General features: G+C 29.8%; 1 protein-coding gene across 17 annotated transcripts in view; it reads left to right on the forward strand.

Moving 5' to 3' along the window:
* Positions 1-20,525, forward strand: part of Mctp (multiple C2 domain and transmembrane region protein) — a 30,013-nt gene that overhangs the window by 3,322 nt on the left and 6,166 nt on the right. For 4 of the 17 annotated variants that reach the window (XM_072903775.1, XM_072903757.1, XM_072903782.1 and 1 more), the window contains 12 exons: positions 1,610-1,997; positions 5,902-6,315; positions 9,548-9,829; positions 10,179-10,321; positions 10,592-10,783; positions 15,190-15,338; positions 15,646-16,051; positions 16,523-16,665; positions 16,791-17,150; positions 17,351-17,480; positions 18,521-18,694; positions 19,557-19,882. In XM_072903775.1, coding sequence (XP_072759876.1) covers positions 1,940-1,997; positions 5,902-6,315; positions 9,548-9,829; positions 10,179-10,321; positions 10,592-10,783; positions 15,190-15,338; positions 15,646-16,051; positions 16,523-16,665; positions 16,791-17,150; positions 17,351-17,480; positions 18,521-18,694; positions 19,557-19,882 — 2,777 coding nt within the window. In that variant the 5' untranslated portion in view covers positions 1,610-1,939. The other 13 variants (XM_072903753.1, XM_072903764.1, XM_072903773.1 and 10 more) reach the window with 10 other exon arrangements.

Here is a 20,525-nt window from a genome sequence, read left to right on the forward strand (position 1 = left end):
AAAGCATAGTTAGGAGTGCGTGCTAACGATCAATGCGATTAGATGGTGCGACAGTGGCGTGTTCTCTATCGATGGTATATATTGATCTATGCGTTTCAACCCTTTAACGCATTTTACAATCTTAGTCCGTTGCCTCGGGGAAATCTCTGAAGTTTCTCGCGTGATGAAAAGTAATAAAAGAAAATTTTATATATCGTATTTATAAAGGATATTTCACATTTGTAGAGGGTGTTAACAAACATTATTTATATTTTTACACAGTATTGCATGTACTATCTACTATATAAATGTTAAATGTTTTTTTTTTAAATACCCTTTATATATAGAATATCTCTCAAAATTACATCGCAAATTATTAATTTAAAGATTTGTTTATTAATTACCTTGAATCAGATAAAAATTGTTTTATCTGTAACAAAAATATCGTAAAATTAACAATTCCTAAGTTATAAGTGATTAAAAAAGAATTTTTGCAATTTAAATTTTAAGAAAATAGATACATAATATTTATATTTTATAATTAAATTTAAGTTAATTTTATTTTAGAATTTTACTTGTGACTTGATTGTGTATAGATGTAATATTAACAAATGGAAAATTGTACGATAAATAAATATTTATTTCAATACTTTTTTGCTAAGAAAAAAAGATTGCAAGTTAGAAAATGTATTATTAAAATTATAATAGCGAGTTGTGTAGCAGTCTGTCTATTTACATGTTACGTGTCTGATTTTTTATTTACTAAATTTTCAAATTACATGTGAGATATATCATTAAAGATCCTTCGTAATTCTATTCCCGTTCTATTACCTTCCACAGTTAATAGATTTCCTCAAAGTTTATCTCAAGCTAATTGGATTTTACGACCGACAAATATATTGTCACATATCACGAATATCTCGGATTAATTGTCATATATTCTGTGTTTAATTGTAATTGCAAAATATACTGCAAGCTAAAGATAAGTAAATAGCGATTCTATTATAACTCTGAACTCAGCAAACAACAACCTTATTGTTTAATAAATAAAATTAAACAATATTTGTATATAGCAATTTGAAATTGGAGCAAATTATTTGGAGATATTATTGCATAAAATATAGTGAAGGAGAACAAAATATTTATTTTTGTTTCGTATAAATTATTATTTTCTACCAATGCTTTTATATTTATAAATATATATGCTTTTTATACAGAATGTGCTACTTATGATTTTAAATTTTAAAGCCAGATCTAAAATTTGTCATTTTTTTATTATAATATTTAATATAAAATAAGTGAAGAGACTATTCAAACTTAAAAAAAAGCTTAATCTTTTGAACAGTGAAGTATCGTGTGAGAAAAGTTTAGTCTACATTTTTCATTTATTTTTGCATGTAGAATCATCTCCTCAGTTACAAACTGTACATGTACCATCAGTTACGAAACATTTCGTATTTTGTCCAAAGCTATTTATCTGTCGTTCCAAATGACTTTTTCAATTTAGGTCACAATTGCTCAACATACATATTCATTCGTATTTATTTGAATATGTACACATATATCCTTATAAACGTGTAACAATGTAACAGCAATTAACGGAAATCCTTTAAAACCTGTGCCTTAAAAGGTGGACGATAGAAAAGGAAAGTTTCTGGAATCCATAACTTTATCTCTGGCTTTATACTAAAATACTCTAAAAATATTATAAAAATACTGGAATTGACAACAATTTACAAGAAAAAAGAAAACACTGTGTTTATGGTGCTGCAGAAATCATCGAGCATCACGTGGACACTGCGAAGTCAGAATATGTGTCCGTTGGTCAATGTTGTTGAGATTTATTAATTTATCGACGGAATCATGTTATCAGAATGCGGCAGATTAGTGCACTTCAAAAAGAGACTAAAGCCTTGCAAGCAACGGTCTCAAAAACTAATTCGTGTTTTCGGAGGATAAGATGAGCAAAAGTGTGGAGTTACTCGCTGGATCGGAGGACAGTGAGCCAACACCTGCAGGCGAGTATATGTGTAATATGAGTAATATATATGTGTGTGTTTGTGTTTGTGTGTGTATGTGTCTGTGTATTACATTACATATGAATCTATTCGTTGTTGCATATATGTGATTAAAATGATTTCTTTACAAATTTTTGTTTTTTTTAACAATTAATTTTATAGAAAATAAACTCCACATATTACATTTATAAGAACCTAACAAAAAAAGTATAATTTCTCTGTTATGGATTAATGTAGTAATTAATTAGTGAGAAATTATATGTGCACTTTATGCGATGAAAACTTTTTCTAGACAAAATTTGTTCTTTGTGCAACTAACTCTACATGTAATATTTAAGTTTTAAAAAAAGCCAAATAAAGTAAAACTCACAGAGTGTTTAAGTTAAATAAGATCATGACAAAAGTTGGACCCTATTAACTTTTTCGTAACTTTATCTTTTTTTTCTAGATAGTTTACGTAAACTGAAAAAAAAATAATGTTGAATTAACAATATCATTATAGTTGAAATTTATTTTATTAATTCAACAACATTATTAATCAAATCAATACGTGGCGTATAAATTTAATTAATAATGTTTTTGATTCAACACTATTTTTTTTCAGAGTAGTTTATTTTTTTATTTAAAATTTCTTATAGACTCCGGGAGAAATGATAAATTTTATGATTGTAAAACTGACCAACGATTTTTCCAATATTAAATAAAATATATATCGAATTTCTTATTTGTCTGTATCAACATCTCAACATATCAACATCTGATGCAATATCCTATTTAGATGACTGGAAGATGGCTATCCAGATTTATTTCCGCGATACATTAACGTAGTAAGAGCATTTCCGGTAAAAGGGAGACAAAATCCAATAAACGTCGAATGCATTTGCTCTTCGTACGTCCGGACGTCATCTCCCCACGTCCGGAATGTACGATTCCGCCACTGATTGTGCACTGTACTGTACGATATTTTTGGTAACGAAAAATCAACCTGAAATTTATCTCAAAATGTTTAATTAAAATTACGGATAGTTGAAATTGAATATTTGTTATATCAGATTTGTATCAAGATGTTATCATTTCATTTTTATTATTAAATAAATAATATTTAGTCATTTATTTGTTGTAAAATAATTGAACCAAATTGATTAAAAAATTCTAATTGTTTTTAATACTTAATTTGTTTTTAATATCAAAAATATCTATCTCAATGAATAAATATTAAGCCAATTGTTATACAAGAATTGGAAATTTATATAAATTGCTCAACACGTTATCATTCTTAGAGTATAATGGAAAGCATGCTAAGCCTTTCAAAGTCAGATGCGTATTACACTATGTTTAATAATACAGACGGATCAATATATGCTTACATGATATGCGAGTACATATAATGTACTTCCCTTGTCATTTTTCTAGAGACATCTATATTGTTTTATATCCATTCCAAATTCACCCTTTTTTCCACCCTCAGCTACATCAACTTTCAATTCGGATACTAGGGTAAGAAATAAATGGGTGGTCGAAACAGATCTATTTTTGCTGTTTTTTTTCCCGTTATTTTTGGTATGTTGCATAACTGAAAATATTAGATAGACTATCGAGTTGTCAGTAATATTGGCAGTATTATTAGCATCGTGAATTTGTATTATATTATACATAAATTGATATAATATAATATATATAATTAGAAATATCTTATAATATAATATCAACCGTTGTTAATTCTTGTAAAATTAATATTAGTAGATGACTAAATGTAAAATAAAAATTAATTTTTTAAAATATAAACTTGAGATTATTTTTCTCTATAATGTAGGAATGTTTTTTGAAATATTATAGCTATTATACTTTGACCGATACCGAACGTCGAAAAATCAAATGCCTACCATTTTAAAATTATTTAATAAAAATGTCATCTCTTTTATATACTTTATTACATATTAAAATATCTAACTGTACTAAAATAATCTAAAATGCACGCACGTGCAGGAAAGTTATAACAATAATTTTCATCAAATAAAAACTATATAAAATATTAAAATATTAAATCTAGAATTACCACATATCAATATCGACAACAAATAATTTTATATTATGTTTGATATCTGTCTTCTTGATGAAAATTTCACAACTTCCGCTGTTAAAAATGCAGTTTAAAAATATCTTGAATAGTGTAGGCGTCTAGCAATATTTTATTGCCTATAAAACTATCGTTTCATTTGTAATCTCAAAGTATTTATTGCTTTTCGGATACCCGAGTCGTTTGTATTTCTTTTTAAAGATATGTGAACTGTTGAAAAGGTCTGAGTTTAATAATTTAAGAGTAAAGAAGAAAATTTTCTACAGTTTTATAAAAAAATAGAGGTCATCTCTAACAATATCGATTTAGAACGATTTGAGAACAAACTTTTTAATTAAACACAGACAATTAAGGCGGTTGGTCAGTCACTTTGCGGGAACGGCAAGCTAGGAATACATATTCTTAAATTATGTTAAATACACGTAAATTTTTTGTGTTATAAATTCAAAACTAGTAAAAAATTTTCAATTAAAAAAATTAAGGTTTTGTAAAATATTTTTTACGAGATGTACAAGTATATGAAATATTTATATAACAAAATATAATATTTTTTACTGTAAAAATACAATATTTTTTACTATATATTTTAAATAAGATGGTAAAAAATTTTCCTTTTTTATAATTATTCGTAAATAAAGCATCTAAAGGTGGAAGTTTTTATTTTCATCTTACTGTTATATTTTTTTATTTTATTTTAGCAATAACGTGTGTATCTATAACGCTCATGAGCGTTTATAAGACTCTATTTTTAAAATGTTCTAAAAAATTAATTGGTTAAATCACTTCAAACAGTCGATGCATTATTCTTCTCAATAACGTTTTATAAAAATTGTACATATATGATTTTTATTATTTTGATATACCTCTGATGATCAACCTCTTTAATTGAATACAGTGAATCAGAAAAATGCAAACGAACTTATTGTTTGCCAGTTTTCGTTATATAACTACACCTATACGTTTCATTTAAGAGGTGTGTTCAAGCGAGTTATCCGCCTTAAATCAAATTATTAGAGACATATGTCACCAAAATACATGTGTATATAAAGTTATCTTGCTGTCCTTTTTAAATTAATTATGTATTTTTAATTTTATTTATCTGGTTGAATAATTACGAGTTACATTAAAATCTTGCTAAAAAGTAAATTATATTATTAAATATTATGATAGAACATAAAAAATAAAATATTAGCCAGATATGGGTTTTCTAAATGTGCGAATTTTTTTTTTTTTTTTTTTTTTTTTTTGTAAAAGCATTTTCAGAGATAGATATTGATCAATTTTAATAAGGAAAAAAAATACAACTTTATTACTTTTTCTATTTAGAAATTGATGTTTTCTTGTGCTTTATTATTTTTATCTTTTAATAGAATCGGTCATAGAGCTGGCAGAAAAAACCTATGTACAGTTATCAATAACAACATCAGTTTACCAGTTTAATGCTGCGTTAATATTGTCTTTCCATCATGAATTTTTTTATATAATATTCATAACAATATCAATTAATCAAAAATCAATTATTTATGTCCATAATGCATGCATGCAATATTAATATTATTAGTATCAATATTCCATTTTGTTATTTGTTTTTCATTTATCAAAAAATTTGTTATATAAGAATAAAAGTTTTAATATTCAAATCAAGAAGAAAAAAAGATTTTGAAATTAGGAAAATAAAAATTGCATCATACTCTAATAAAATAAACAATTTTTTAATTTTACATCTTTATGTCTACGACAGCATGAAATACCCTGTGTCAACAAACTTTTTTTATCTGCTTAGTAAACGCGAATAACTCGATCGAGATCTTTCGTTTCGGTTTGCAGGTAACGCTTGCACCCAAGAGAGATCCAGACTGAACCTGAACGGAAGTCGTCAGCTCTCGAAAAGCGCCACGGAGCTCCGAGACAGCGAGATCGCGAATAGCTCGCCGTCGAGGCGAGGTGATGGATCGGGTGAGTCTGGCGTCGTCCACCATCATCGGCATCATCGGTACCACGGCGCGGCATCGGTGGCACAGCGCACCCACACTTTCTTCGCGACTCTGAAGAGCCGTTGGGCGCGCAGCAGGAGCAAGGAGCGGAAAAAGTCGAAGGATGCCAGTAGCGTGCAGTCGCAGGACACAAGCCAGCTCAAGAATCCTGGTGTCGAGTCCGATTATGCCGCCGATTACTCTTCCGAGCACAGCAGAAGTTCCTCGGCCACTCAGAGCCCCGCCAGGCACTGCCTCAATCGTCCAGGTGAGCGATGATGTTTTTGATCGATAAACTGGCTTGTGTGAAATTTTTGTTCGATATTCAGTAGTAATATTCAGATGATTTTATACTTAATAAAAAATATAATTTAAACTAAAAAGCAATAAACTGTTAAAGGACAATATGATGCCTTTGTATGCATGTTGACTCATTGTCAGTTGCAAAGTTTCTTCTTTTACATATTGCATATTAATGACTAGTGTATGGTCTGACTGTCAGAATGAAGCCTTGAACTGATATTCACTTCGTATTACCTAATAAATTAAAAAATAAAAAAGTTGACAAATAAGTTTAAAAAATATTTTTATTAATAAAACGGTTTTGTAAATATTTGGAAAGATTTTAAAATAAGTTATCTTAAAAATAAGAGTAAAGAATAACCCAAGTTAAAAAAGAAATAGATATCTAAATTTTAAAAAACTTAAACTGTATGTATGTACATATTTATAAACGTATATATTATTGCGATAGAAAATTTTTAGAATTTACGAGATATTTGAGCTGTATATAAATGGCGGCAAAGTTCGCGGTCGTCATGATATAACAATTGTATGCGGATAGTGTTATGACACGCATGCTATGCAATGAATGCACAATGAACTGAATCACTGTTATGCAATGAAGTTCAAAGTGGCGACTTTGCCCGTTTCATCGCTTATAGTAGCGCTTTTAAAACTGCATTTGATAAAATGCCAAGTACTTTATCTAATGAGGAATTAAATATTTTTTAGAAATATTTACACACATTTGAAAAAAGGAGTATTCATCTTGTTTTTATAGTTGTTATTAATTTTGTTCAAATTTTTCAAGCATTTTTAATATTTAAAAAAATTTTGAGTATGTCTCTAAATTTTTCAGAAAAGAAATATGTATGTGTTGTGTGTGTGCGTGATTCTTAAAACTAATGAATTCATTTATATTAGTGTCTGCAAATTTTGAATCTTACGTTCAAGTACGTTTTTATGCAAAAATGCTATTTGATTTTTTTTTATTTCAAGTTATTTTGCACGACAAAGTCGAAGCGCACGTGTCTACAGTTTAAGTGGTTCATTAAAAAGTTAAAAAACTTAACCTTTGCAATCTTGTGTGTGTATGTGTATGTGTGTGTGTGTGTGTGTGTGTCTAAGTTAAATAGATGCAATCTATAATATTGAAGAGTTAACATTTATTTGAATAATTGGCTGCGCTCAAAAGTGAGTTACTAAATTAATTTAAGCTTATTGATAAACTCTATTTAATAATTAAACTTTCTTGCAAAAAAAATAGTTATATCGTAAGAATTAATTTTCTGATAAAACATTAAAGTAGGATGATAAATATAAATATAAATACATGCTTTAGAAGGAAAATTTCGTTTATTATTATAAATATATTCGTGTTAGGTCAAATATATTAACAAATAATAATAATTTCGTTTATATATATATATATATATTTACTAGTTATAACTGGCACTTGTCAGCGATAAACAGTTTGCCTTTCAAAGTATGTGTATTTTTATATTTATCATTCCATCGTATGTGCGCGCGCACGCGTGTGCGTGTGTATGTATCTGTATGTGTATACATGTATATATGTATATTTCGGGCAAATAACAATTGTTGATATAAGTAAACAATAATTAAACAGTTAATTATATAATTAATTTATACCATTACAGTAAAATTGCGAATAATTTTGTGTGTGTTCATAAATGCATATAATTATATCTCCAATAAAGTTTAGCGTTACTACCAAGCTTAGCATTAATTACTGCAGAGAGTGTGCGAGTAAAAATATTGAGCGTGTACTTTGCATTTAATCACGAAAGTCGATATGTGCGGCACGTTTAAACCTCATTACATCAATTGATCCAAAATGCTTCAGCACGAATGCCTGCTGGCGTGTCTTACTATACTTAGACAGATTAATCTGAAGGACTCTATTTTCATGTACTTAGTTTATAATACTAGGATCAATATATATAGCGGCATTTTGATATGCTTAAAGCTTCAAAAGAAAGACTACCTACAAAAGAGACCATTGCGTAATTACGTTTTCATTTAATTACCTCTTTATTATGATTGACGTTTAGATAATAGAGTTGAACGAAATGTTATGCATTAGATATAATTTCGACGTTTATTTAATTTCAACACTGAAGATGATCTGAAATAGGAACGAAACATATATTTAATAATTTTTTTTTTTATATATTCGAGATTATCTTTATTTTAATTTATGTGTGTGTAGAACTTTGCGGTCTTTTTTAGCCTTTTTTTAATATAAAATATTTGTGGTATACAGAGCCTTATTGATTGTTTTTTTATATCTTTATTATTGTTACATTTTTATTTTCTTTCCAACTATTTTCTTAATTCGATTTTTTTAATCACCTAACCTTGGAATAATATAGAGTGAATTACGGAAATTTGATGATTTTCAAAATGAAATAAATAAATGAAATATAACATAAATATTTTTTTATCGGATAATAATAGAATATAGAGTGCCATTCGAGTATATATGATATTATTTGATCTTATTTATTTTTTAAAATTAAAAAGAAATTTTTTGCAGTTGTTAAATGTCCTTCGCACTTATCCTACATTACTCTAGTCTATCACACAGATTCGCATTAATTTTCTGATATAACTGTAATTGTTTTTGTACATTAACAAACTCAAGACCAAGAAATAAATTTTTTTAATTTAAAAAATTAATAACATTATGTGATATATGTATTCAAATGTGACACTCTATATTTTTTGTTTTCTGACAAGAAATAAATATTTAAGTTATATTTTATTTTGAAAATTATCAAGTTTCCGTGACTCACCTTATAGGTATAAGAAATTGGAAATGTTAAGAATATTATGAAATTATGCTTTTTTATTCATAGATCTCAATAATTACACAATAATGCGTCAGTGCTTCAAGATTAAAAAAGATGCAAAAATATAATTGATATTAAATATAGTCTGAGATTTAAAATAACTGAAATTAAAAAAATAATATTATACATTATTTAAATTTTTCTTTGACAATTTTAGAATATTTTATAAAAATACACCTAAAATTTATAATTATTTACGAGAATTTTATATTTTCAATAATAGAATTTGTTGTGAGATAAATTATATTAAATCTTGCTATCGTCAAAATCGAGATGAAACTGACCGAGTATCAAAAAAAACACTAATCTTGGCACGTGTATCTTGGTACATTTTATATACAGAATCTCCGTTGGCACGTGGTGGCCGAGACAAAATCATGACCATGCAAGAGGACAGTGTCGGAAAATGCGGCGAGGGATTTTCGAAAGGATCCGTAAATTTCCCGAGTCAAAAAGAAGGACACACGAGCGAAGGTCCTCTGGGCTCTATTAGCCAGGATGGGGGCGAGTACCTTCAGGACGAGATGACACGAAAGAGAGAACTAGCATTAAGGCAACATGCTTTTTTCCAGCTTCGCTTGCATATAAGAAAAGGCGCGAATCTCGTTGCGATGGACAGAGGCGGTAAGAGGGAAAAAAAGATTTTTAACTTATAATATTTTATCGAAGAAATGATTCACAAAATATATGTGTAGAATATACATACATATATTTGTATATGTGTACTTATAAAAAAATGTATAAACAATTTCTATAATTATTTTATAAAGTAAATAAAGCATAAAAAAATATTATTTTAAAGCCTGTAAAATTATCTAAAGTTATTTGAAAATGTCATCATGTTTACATTGATAGATAATATATAGTTCGAGAGATTCAAGTTCATTTGTGAGAACATAAAGTATCCTTTACATCTGTCGATAAGATAATCCATAAAAAATTACAATTTATGACTGCTAGTTTCGCATTTTAGGGGCCAGTGATCCTTATGTAAAGGTAAAATGTTCAGGACGATTATTACACAAATCGCGGACCGTTCATCGTGATTTAAATCCAGTTTGGGATGAAAGCGTGACTTTACCCATAGAAGATCCTTTTCAACCACTTACTATTAAGGTATATTTGATAATGATTTTCTTATTACGCAAATTAAAATTTCAAATATAGATAAAATGTCAAAAAATAAATAAAAATATATTCTCTTTAAGATAATTATAATTTTTTACATACAATTTTTTATCTTTAATTTAAATTAAAATAATTAAATGTTTAATAAATATTATGACATCTAAAATATAATTTTTAGATAGATATACAATATTGAAGAATTATCTAATAAAAGTATTCTCACGAGAAATTATCAAGAAACTTTCTATATATTGACAGGTTTTCGATTATGATTGGGGTCTACAAGATGACTTTATGGGAGCTGCTCAATTGGATCTCACACAACTCGACCTTGGACATTCTCAGGATATAACATTAGAACTTAAAGATCCAGGCAGACCGAAACAACATTTAGGCGAAATCTATCTGACAGCTACATTATGGCCAAGAAATCAACAGGAAAAAGAGCAGGTATTTGTATCTTTTTTAATTTGGAAAATTTTTATTCATTTAAAACTTTTCATTGTTTTAATTTATTTATAATTTCACGGGAAAAATGATTGATTAGCTAAATATGTATAATATCAGCGATTATTCAAGAATAGCATGTATCGAAAATGTATCAAGCATGGTTCTGTGAAGGATATAAGTAGGGATAATAAACTAACAATAAGAGCGATCGCGACGTCGATGATTCTCGGTCGCGGTAAAGAGATAGATGTGCCGTGCGTATTTATAGCGTATATATGAAGAATCTGGAAACTGGGTTGTGAGGAAAGTATACGCCCGTATTACGATATCGACTTGGCGGCTTGTCGTTGAAAGTGGAGTGCAAGGCCTGGCCCTTATCACGGGAGCTCCACTTACATGTTAACTATTATTAAATGTCATTCCGCCATGTCGCAATAAATAATTAAACGAAAACTCAGGTGTTACGTTACGCGTCGAGCATTAAATTTCTTTATGAATTAATAATTAATTTGCACAAGAGCGCAGTTCTACAGACGTAATAATAATGCAACGTTTATTTTAAACGCGTCGAATTTTCCTCATTTAAATTTTACGCTAGATAAGTTAGTATTTATGTCTTCTACACCGTTTCATTTTTCTGTTATTTATTCAAATGTTAAGGATATAATAATATTTTAAAACATTTTCAATTTTATTAGTAAATGGAGTTATGGTATGTAACTGTACTTTATTGTTGTCTTCGAGATTAATTTAATATATTATTATCGAAATATTTCATATTAATAATAATAAAATACTAATAATAATAAAAAAAGATTAACAAATTAAAATAAATGAAATTTGTTTTTGAAATTTATCCAATATAGACTAATATAAGGTAATTAATTTTTTTTGTTACTTATATATATAATATAAATATTTTATTTATTTCCCATAAACCATGAGATTTATCCTTTAGAAGCTTTTATAAGTCGACTTTTAAAAACAAGAAAGATACAAATAATATTATTTATTTCTAATTAAGTATGTTACTTTGCTTTATTAAATTGAGCAAATTTAATATTGCTCTGTATGATGTCTCTTTTACTCTCTCCGTAAGTCGAAAAACAGGCACTCTAGAATATTGAAAGAGAATTAGGCACAAATGTCTCACACACATACACACACATATTATGTGTATGATGTGTCTCTGTCTCTTTCTCTATGAATTGATAAACATTTATGGCAGAATATCATGCTGTGCGGTTATAACATCGTGTATAGACTGTGTCTTAATGTTTACCAACGTAACATCAGTTTCCTGATGCGAATAGAGAGGGAGTCGAAGACTAATTGGTCAACATGTTACGCCAGTTGTTGACGAGCCACACTTAATAGTCGGATAACTTTTACTATTCGACTTGCAGGCGATAAGATGAATGCATCGTTGCTTATCGATGTGACGCGAATTCGATGGGAAGATACCGACTCTTAAGTAAATTTCATTATAATACAATGGTCACAAGTTTATTCGTGATAAGAAATTTCCGTTGGCCACGTGATTGAACCGCTTATATTTCTCATCGTGACTCAGCGACGCTAATCGACAATATCAAATACCGTTATCATTGCAAGTGACTGAAGCCTCATATTCGCACTTTTTGTAAACGAGTAAAAGTGACTCATAGCACGCACAAGTGTCTCCTCGTCGTGAACAGTTTCTTTCACACTCTTGCGCGGAGTCAGTCTCAGTTGACATCAGTGTCAAGTGAACTTTAGAACGTGCGTGTCAAACAGCTCTTTAAATTGTTTGTTTTGAGATTTCTTGTAAGACGTTTGTTTTATCGAATAGTTATTGAAAGAGATGTGGAAAATAATATGACGTGTAAAGTGTGTAAATTATATAACGTTTAAAAAAATTAATTTGTAACATTTCTCAAGGTCACGCGTGACAAGTTATCGCGTTTAAATACGCTCCATTGCCGTTGCATTATGCAATTCATTTTTTTCATGCAAGACGTCGTATTTGAAGACACTTATTAAGAACCGTGATAAGTTAAATGACAGTTTTGACGGTTGAAAGGCGGGGAGAAGAGGCGATATCGGACATCTGGTTCCATCATGACGTGAGTCCATTAGCAATGAAGGATGCAAGTCAATCGGACGAAACACGATAGTAGTGACCTTGGATTAAGGAGGTTTTATGAAGTGCATCGACGAAAATAACACGTTATATAAAGTTTTTCTCTTGACGCGGAATAGAAAACCCGTTTATCATTTCATCGATGTATTTGCAGAAGAGTTAAAAAATTTTTCAAGATTGATTTTTACTTTGAAGAACAGCATTACTCTTAAGAACAGTTTCAATCTAAAGTTAGTATACGCAAACTCGATATCACGATAATTCGAAAAAAAAATAGCAAACGACAAATCGCGCAAAGTTGATACCACGTGGGAAACCAAATCCGATCAAAGTTACGACCATCGCATCCAAAATGAGCGTTACATCCGACGATTTCTCATCTAAACTGAATGTCGCGAGTGGACTTAATACCATTCCCGAGATCAAAATTATTCCGGAAATTGATGTCACGTCCAAGGTCACATGCGAAATAGATGCCGTTGCGGGGAAAAACTTGGACGATGACGTGTCTAAAATCAACGATATATCTAAGATTCACGTAATATCTAATATTGTTTCTAATAAAATAGATGAGGTGTCTATCGATAAATCATTTGATATTGAAGCGCCTCCTAGAAGGTCACGTCAAAAAGCGCCCGTAAAGCAACAAGAATGTCGTCCTCTCACAGATTCAACCGTATTAAAACCAAAACTTGAGGCGGACGATACGAATGACACCAATACGGACAGCGAAGCTGACGAAAGTGGAAATGATGTCTTGGCGTCAAATATCAATGTTTATGAAAATATTCAACATGAAGAAAATTCGAAAGAATCGAACTCTCTCGCCGATGAAAAGTCGAAAATTCAGCAAGCTCCTGCGAATGAAGGATTATTTGCCACGGTTTCCGAAACTAAAGAAGCAGGATCAAACACTGTTGAAAGTGAAAAATCAAAGTTAGAGCGAGCGTCTGCGATGATAGATGCCTGGAAGGCTCGAGTGGCTGAAGCATCAATCGAAAGGCGGTCCGAAATTAAAAAAAGAAAGGCGAAGCTAAAAACTACTGTGGAGCGGAAGATGGAATCAATAGAGAGAATAGTGGAGGATCACGTCGAACGGATCTGGGAAGAGAACGTGGAGAAACATTCGTGGCTGCAACCGATCGACACATGGATCACCGATCATTACAAGCCTTCTTCCAGCTACACATTGACACAACAACAAGATGTCAATGAAGCTGTTGTGCCGGAACCTGCGTATGATTTCAAGTTTACGCCGGCGACGACAGCGGACGAGGAGCCGAAAATCGAAAGCAGACCGATAGAGTACCAACGAGCGATAATCGACGAATCGAAAGTCGAGAGGAAGGTGATTGAGCATTTGCGGAAACTGCGAAATCGAGGTAATTCTATGAAATTAAATCGATTCGAACCTGCGAATCTATCCGCACAGCTGAAGAAGCAAGAGGTTGTTCCCACGCACGAAGAAAATGGAGAGGAAAATCCTAATGTGTTAATCGATCCTGGTATTTTGGAAGTAAAGGAGGTTAAACGCCACGATCTTTTAGATAAACTAAAGGATAACGTTAAAGAGAAGATGGAAGATATTCATAGGGTATAGAAAATAAATATCTTTTTTTTCCCTCATAAAATTTATAATGAATTAAAACGGAAGTTATCTTGTACATCTCGTACATATATAAATGGGTTGCTGTAGAAATAATGTTTCTATTTGAAAATTTAACACTTACATTATAATCAATTACATAATATTATACATATTTTACTAATATATCTTTTTTATAATTCTTGTAAATGCTTGTAATTTTTATAATGCTGTTTGATTGTTTAATTTAAACAACTAATTTTTTAAATTAAAAAACTCAATTAAATTAATTAAATTAATTAATTAAATTTAAAAAATGATCTTTTAGTTATTTAAAAAATGAGCGGAAATTTTAATTTTATATTTTATATTTTAAAAAAATTATATAAATTTCCTTTTTAAATAAAGTGTACTAATAAAAATATGTGAATGATAATAAACATGTAAAGGACAGAAATATCAATAGAATTTTAAGGTCAAATAATTAATTTCATAAGGAATTACTTTTTATGCTTTGTCCATTAAGCTTGTCATTTTGTTAAATGAAAGCTTTTTTAATAAAAAGACTCTTTTGAACAATTACGTATTTCATCATGTGCACAGTCATTGATTATTGTCTCCATTTCGAATAATTATATTATATTAATATTTTATTGTAGTGACAGTAGTCCTGGTAGTGAGATTTATTTAACATTGCAGTATTTCCAGAAGACCAATCGATTAGCAGACGTAAATAGACGATTAAAATCACAAATATGGAGTTCGGTGGTTACAATTGTGCTCGTCGAAGCAAAGAATTTATTACCGATGGACATAGATGGTTTATCGGATCCTTATGTAAAGTTTCGGTATGTAAATCCATTATCACAAAATAGAACTATGTAAATTAAACATTATTATTTATTTTTGTTAGAGATATGTTATAAATTTAATTTTGTTTCGGATAATTTGCTTCAAAGAAAACATATTACAGGATGATTAATTGTTAATTTGTCTATTAATATTGCTGTTTTTACTGCAGATCAATGCAAAAATAAATTTTGTTCTCGATGTTACTGTAAAAATTAAATTGATTAAAGTTTTGTAAATATATAATAATTCAAATAATTGAAAAGTTTGGCTATAAAAAATATAATTTTGCATCCTAATTTGCAGACTTGGCACAGAGAAGTACAAGTCGAAAGTCGTTAACAAAACGTTGAATCCAGTTTGGTTGGAACAGTTTGATCTTCATCTCTACGAGGATCCGTATCTGGGACAAGAATTGGAGGTGACAGTTTGGGATCGGGACAGAAGTCATCAAGACGATCTGATGGGAAGGACGGTGATCGATTTGGCGACTCTCGAACGAGAGACCACGCATCGGCTATGGCGCGAACTCGAGGACGGTTCGGGCAATATTTTTTTACTCTTAACGATAAGCGGTACCACGGCCAGCGAGACAATCAGCGATCTGGCCGTACACGAGGAAACGCCGATGGAGCGCATTCAATTAATCCAGCGTTATTCAATCTTAAACACTTTGCAGAGAATACGTGACGTAGGTCACTTGACAGTGAAGGTAATTAAACATTCATTGCTAACTGATATATTCTAAAGTGCTAACTTTCTTAGAACATCACCTAGGAATGCTAATTAATAATGCAGAATGTTTCTGAAATAAATTGTTAAGATTGTTTGATCATATTGGTTTTTTTTTATATTTTTTATTACTGAAAATTATTTTTATTTATGCAATATATTTTGAATTTATTTTTTTTTAAACAACTTTTTAGTAAGTTGATATTTTTATTATTTAGCATGTATTAATACAGATAGAAATAATTATTCTGATTAATACAAATTATTATTTTAAAATTGTGTTAAGTTTTTTATTTTTAAGTTATTCTTTTACAATTACTCTTTTGAACTATCTTTCAATCATAATAAAATTTTAAAAATTGATTTTCTCTTTATGAAACTTTTATAAATCAAAATAAAACGAATATCTCATCACGAATATCTGCTTCTAATTAAATAAGTTTTTTTACAGGTTTACCGAGCGCAAGGTCTCGCAGCAGCTGATCTCGGCGGTAAGAGCGATCCATTCTGTGTTCTGGAGCTCGTTAATTCCAGATTACAAACGCAGACAGAATATAAAACTCTGACACCAAATTGGCAGAAAATTTTCACTTTGTAAGTTAATTTAATTTCAATGCTGTTACTATTTTTGAATTGTCAAATACAAAAGTAGAAGTTAGAATATGATCAGATATTCGTTTCGTTCACATGTAATCGAAAACAATTTGTTGTTTCAATAGCAACGTAAAGGATATCAATGCCGTTCTGGAGGTGACTGTATACGACGAGGATCGGGATCATAAGGTGGAGTTTCTTGGGAAAGTGGCGATACCATTACTAAAAATTCGTAACAATGAGAAACGATGGTACGCGTTGAAAGATAAAAAATTGAGGGGCCGTGCAAAGGGTAACTGCCCTCAGATTCTTTTGGAAATGACCATCGTGTGGAATATACTAAGAGCATGCGTCAGAACGCTTAATCCAAAGGAAAAAAAATACATGGAGCCAGAAATGAAATTTAAGAGACAAGTCTTTCTGCGAAATGTCCTCAGACTCAAGGCTATTATAGTTATATTTATTGACATAGGAAAATACATACAGTGAGTGGCCTCAATTTTTCTTTTGATATAATTTTTTTAGATGATAATAAATGTGTTCTATATTTTAAAAAATATAATCTTCCAAAATTTCTTATACTTTTTAGCAAAAGAGTCTTGGATGGAATTAAAACAGACTTTTAAAATTTTTTAAATTGTTGTTACCATTTACAATATTATTTTTTGTTTTTTCCTACGGTTAGGAGCTGCTGGGAGTGGGAAAACAAAATGAGAAGCATTATCGCTCTGGTCATTTTTATTCTCTCATGTTATTACTTCGAACCATATATGATACCTGGTCTGGCATTATTGATTCTTCTGAAATATTACTTGGTACGTCATTTTTATTATTGACTTTACTCAAGTTTTAATCCCGCACTTTTTCAGGTCTCTGTATTTCGAATTAATGTAATTATCTTGACACCATTTATATGTATATGTAAAAAAATATCATTATTTTATGAGATCACTTTAAAATTGTGATACTAAATTTATTTTCGTATTGTATACATAAATATAATTGATAAATCTAGAATCCGCAAAAGGAAAACTGAAAGTTATTTAGTGCAAGGGATCAAAACTTAATATATATTGTCGAGCACGATATTTTATAAATCCTTCCAATTTTCAATTGTTATGCTGAAGCGCTTTACTTACTATACTTTAACTATACATCTATTTTTGATTCTTTAGTCTTTATTCTTCGCTCCTTATTGCCTTCCGCAGACCCATCGGCCAAGTATGTACAATGATAAAAATCATTGATACCATCATATCCAGTGAATGGAGCATGCGCTTCTTAAATATCCACACATTATTTAATAATTTTATTTTAAAATCTTACATATGTGAATGTCCTTTGTGTTTGCGATTTTGCATACAAATTCCTTTATAGGTTTTCATAACAAAAGAATAAATAATTAGGTTAATGTTTAAGTCTGTCATGTTCTGTACCTATTTAGTTCGAGTTTAAATAGATTCACCATGGATATTTTAATGATTCCAGAAATATACATATCTGTTCCCTTATCTTGTACAAAATTCTATACAAAAATTGAAAATTGATAAATTTATAGAGTTTAAAAATGTGAAAAAAATAATGTATATAAATATAAAAAAATATTTTTGCAAAATTATTGCGTCTTAAAAATAAAAATACTTAATTTAAACGGAATAATAAAATTAATAATCAACTATTATTTGAATCATCCTTCAATAATTTGTAAACGAAATATTTGGCATTTTTTGCATTATAATTCATGTCTCTTATATATTATATTTTTAATTAATCTATCCTGCATAAGTGTAAGTTATGTTCGCTTTGTTTTTTTTATTGGCTATGTTGCATGTCGAATTTCTTTGCTACCTGTCAGCTTAGCGGCGAAAGGAGCGGGTTCAATCATTGGATTTGCGGACAGGTCGCTGTGGTAACGGGTGCACCTTTGATTTACGCGAGTTCGCAGTTTCAAGATCATACTGAAATTGGATCCGATGATGGTCCGACGACGCCAGGGGACGACGACGACGACGAGGATGACAAGGATAAAGTAAGTTATTGTGTTTTCAAAAAATATGGAATTTAATTACGGTACAAATAACAAGAATTTTTTCACGACATGTTTCATATACGAGTTTTTCTTCATTAACATGATGTAAAAAGTGATAACATTGTCATCTTACTTGTTATAGAGTATTGAATCTGTAAGACATTAAAGGAAGACGTTAGGGGAACTTCTATTATAAAAGATAATACCGAGATAGTGATAAATATGGCAACTTCTCATTTGCGTACCGTGCTCCATATAATAAACTTAACATTGTGACCTTCGACCTATGTAAATTAATCAAGCAGATTGCTCTCCCTCGCGTTAGTAATAAGCTAAAGTATTAAGAATTAAGTGCCTCCGCAAAATATTTTATGTATCTCATTATGTTCGATACGAATCCCAATAATGCCTAGATGAAGATGTAGCTTTATAACATGTTATTTAAATAAGTATACAACAGTGTAGTATTTAATCGTACAAATTGAACTACATTTACATGGATATCATGCATAGATTAAAATTCACTCATTTAACTGAAATACAGAAATAATTACTTTTGCAAATGTTAAATATCCGGAAAACATACTCGTTTTAAAATATTTATTAAATTTTATATAAGGTCCGAAAAAAATGTTTTTATTTTCATTTACATTTCGATTCATTTCCTCAATTGCTTTCTGCTTGTATCGATCTATTTAATTCTAATTTTGTAATCAGAATACCTATTTATGCTTTTAGTAGGTTGGATACAAATCTACTAAATAACTGAAAATTAGAATATCTGAAAAATTAGTAAGTCTTCTGGATGTTTAATCAACATGAAATTAAAACGTTTTATCTAATAAGAGATACCACTTTTCAGGAAGAGAAAAAAAGTCTGAAAGAACGTTTACAAGCAATCCAAGAAGTGACGCAAACAGTTCAGAACTCGATCGGCTACATAGCTAGTCTTTGCGAGAAAGTGAAAAATCTCTTCAACTTCACGATTCCCTATTTAAGCTATTTAGCGATCCTCCTGACGATCGCCGGGGCAGTTGTGCTCTATTTTATTCCTATCCGATATCTGATCCTCGCCTGGGGAGTTAATAAATTTGCTAGAAAAATCTTCAGGCCTCATTCTGTGCCCAACAACGAGGTCCTCGATCTTATATCTAGAGTGCCTGATGACGAAGAACTGCTTAATTATAGGTAAGTAATTAACGATAACCTACATTAACGCGCGGATCGTTATCTCTCGGGATTAATCGGACTCTTTCGCTTATAGATGTAAATCATCCGTATATCCAATGTTTTTGGAAACTCAAGTATAATATGGTTTGATATTGTACCTTTGGTTTTATGACATTAAAAGATATATCATAAATTGAATTATATAATTTTTAATTGAATTATACTTTAATATTTCTATATCTTTGAGAAGCAGAAAAAAAAATAAGTTTGAAAGTTAACAATTTTCATGTTTATCTTTATTGTTATAAATAAAAAATAATAAACTGTAAATCATAAAATATAAAGAAAATTAGAAGCTGTAATGTTTAATGATTATTTAATAAACTCTCTCTCTCTCTCGTGTATAAAAAAATTGCTAGAAACTATATTTTTATACATCTAACGTAAAAATTTGTATTGTCAGAATTATCTGTAGGATTCTTAATTTTTCTTGAAAAAATTTCTTCCGCTTCTCAGAGGGGGAGGAGGAACGAATGTACAAAATATATTGAACATAGGAACACTAACACAATAAAGTTTGATTCTCTTTAATAGCGCAGTGGATGTTTTCCTCGTAATTATCATAATCAGCGAAGGTTCATATCATCTTCACGATATAATC

The sequence above is a fragment of the Anoplolepis gracilipes genome, chromosome 1 (assembly GCF_047496725.1).
Source record: "Anoplolepis gracilipes chromosome 1, ASM4749672v1, whole genome shotgun sequence".
Taxonomy (NCBI): Eukaryota; Metazoa; Arthropoda; class Insecta; order Hymenoptera; family Formicidae; genus Anoplolepis; species Anoplolepis gracilipes.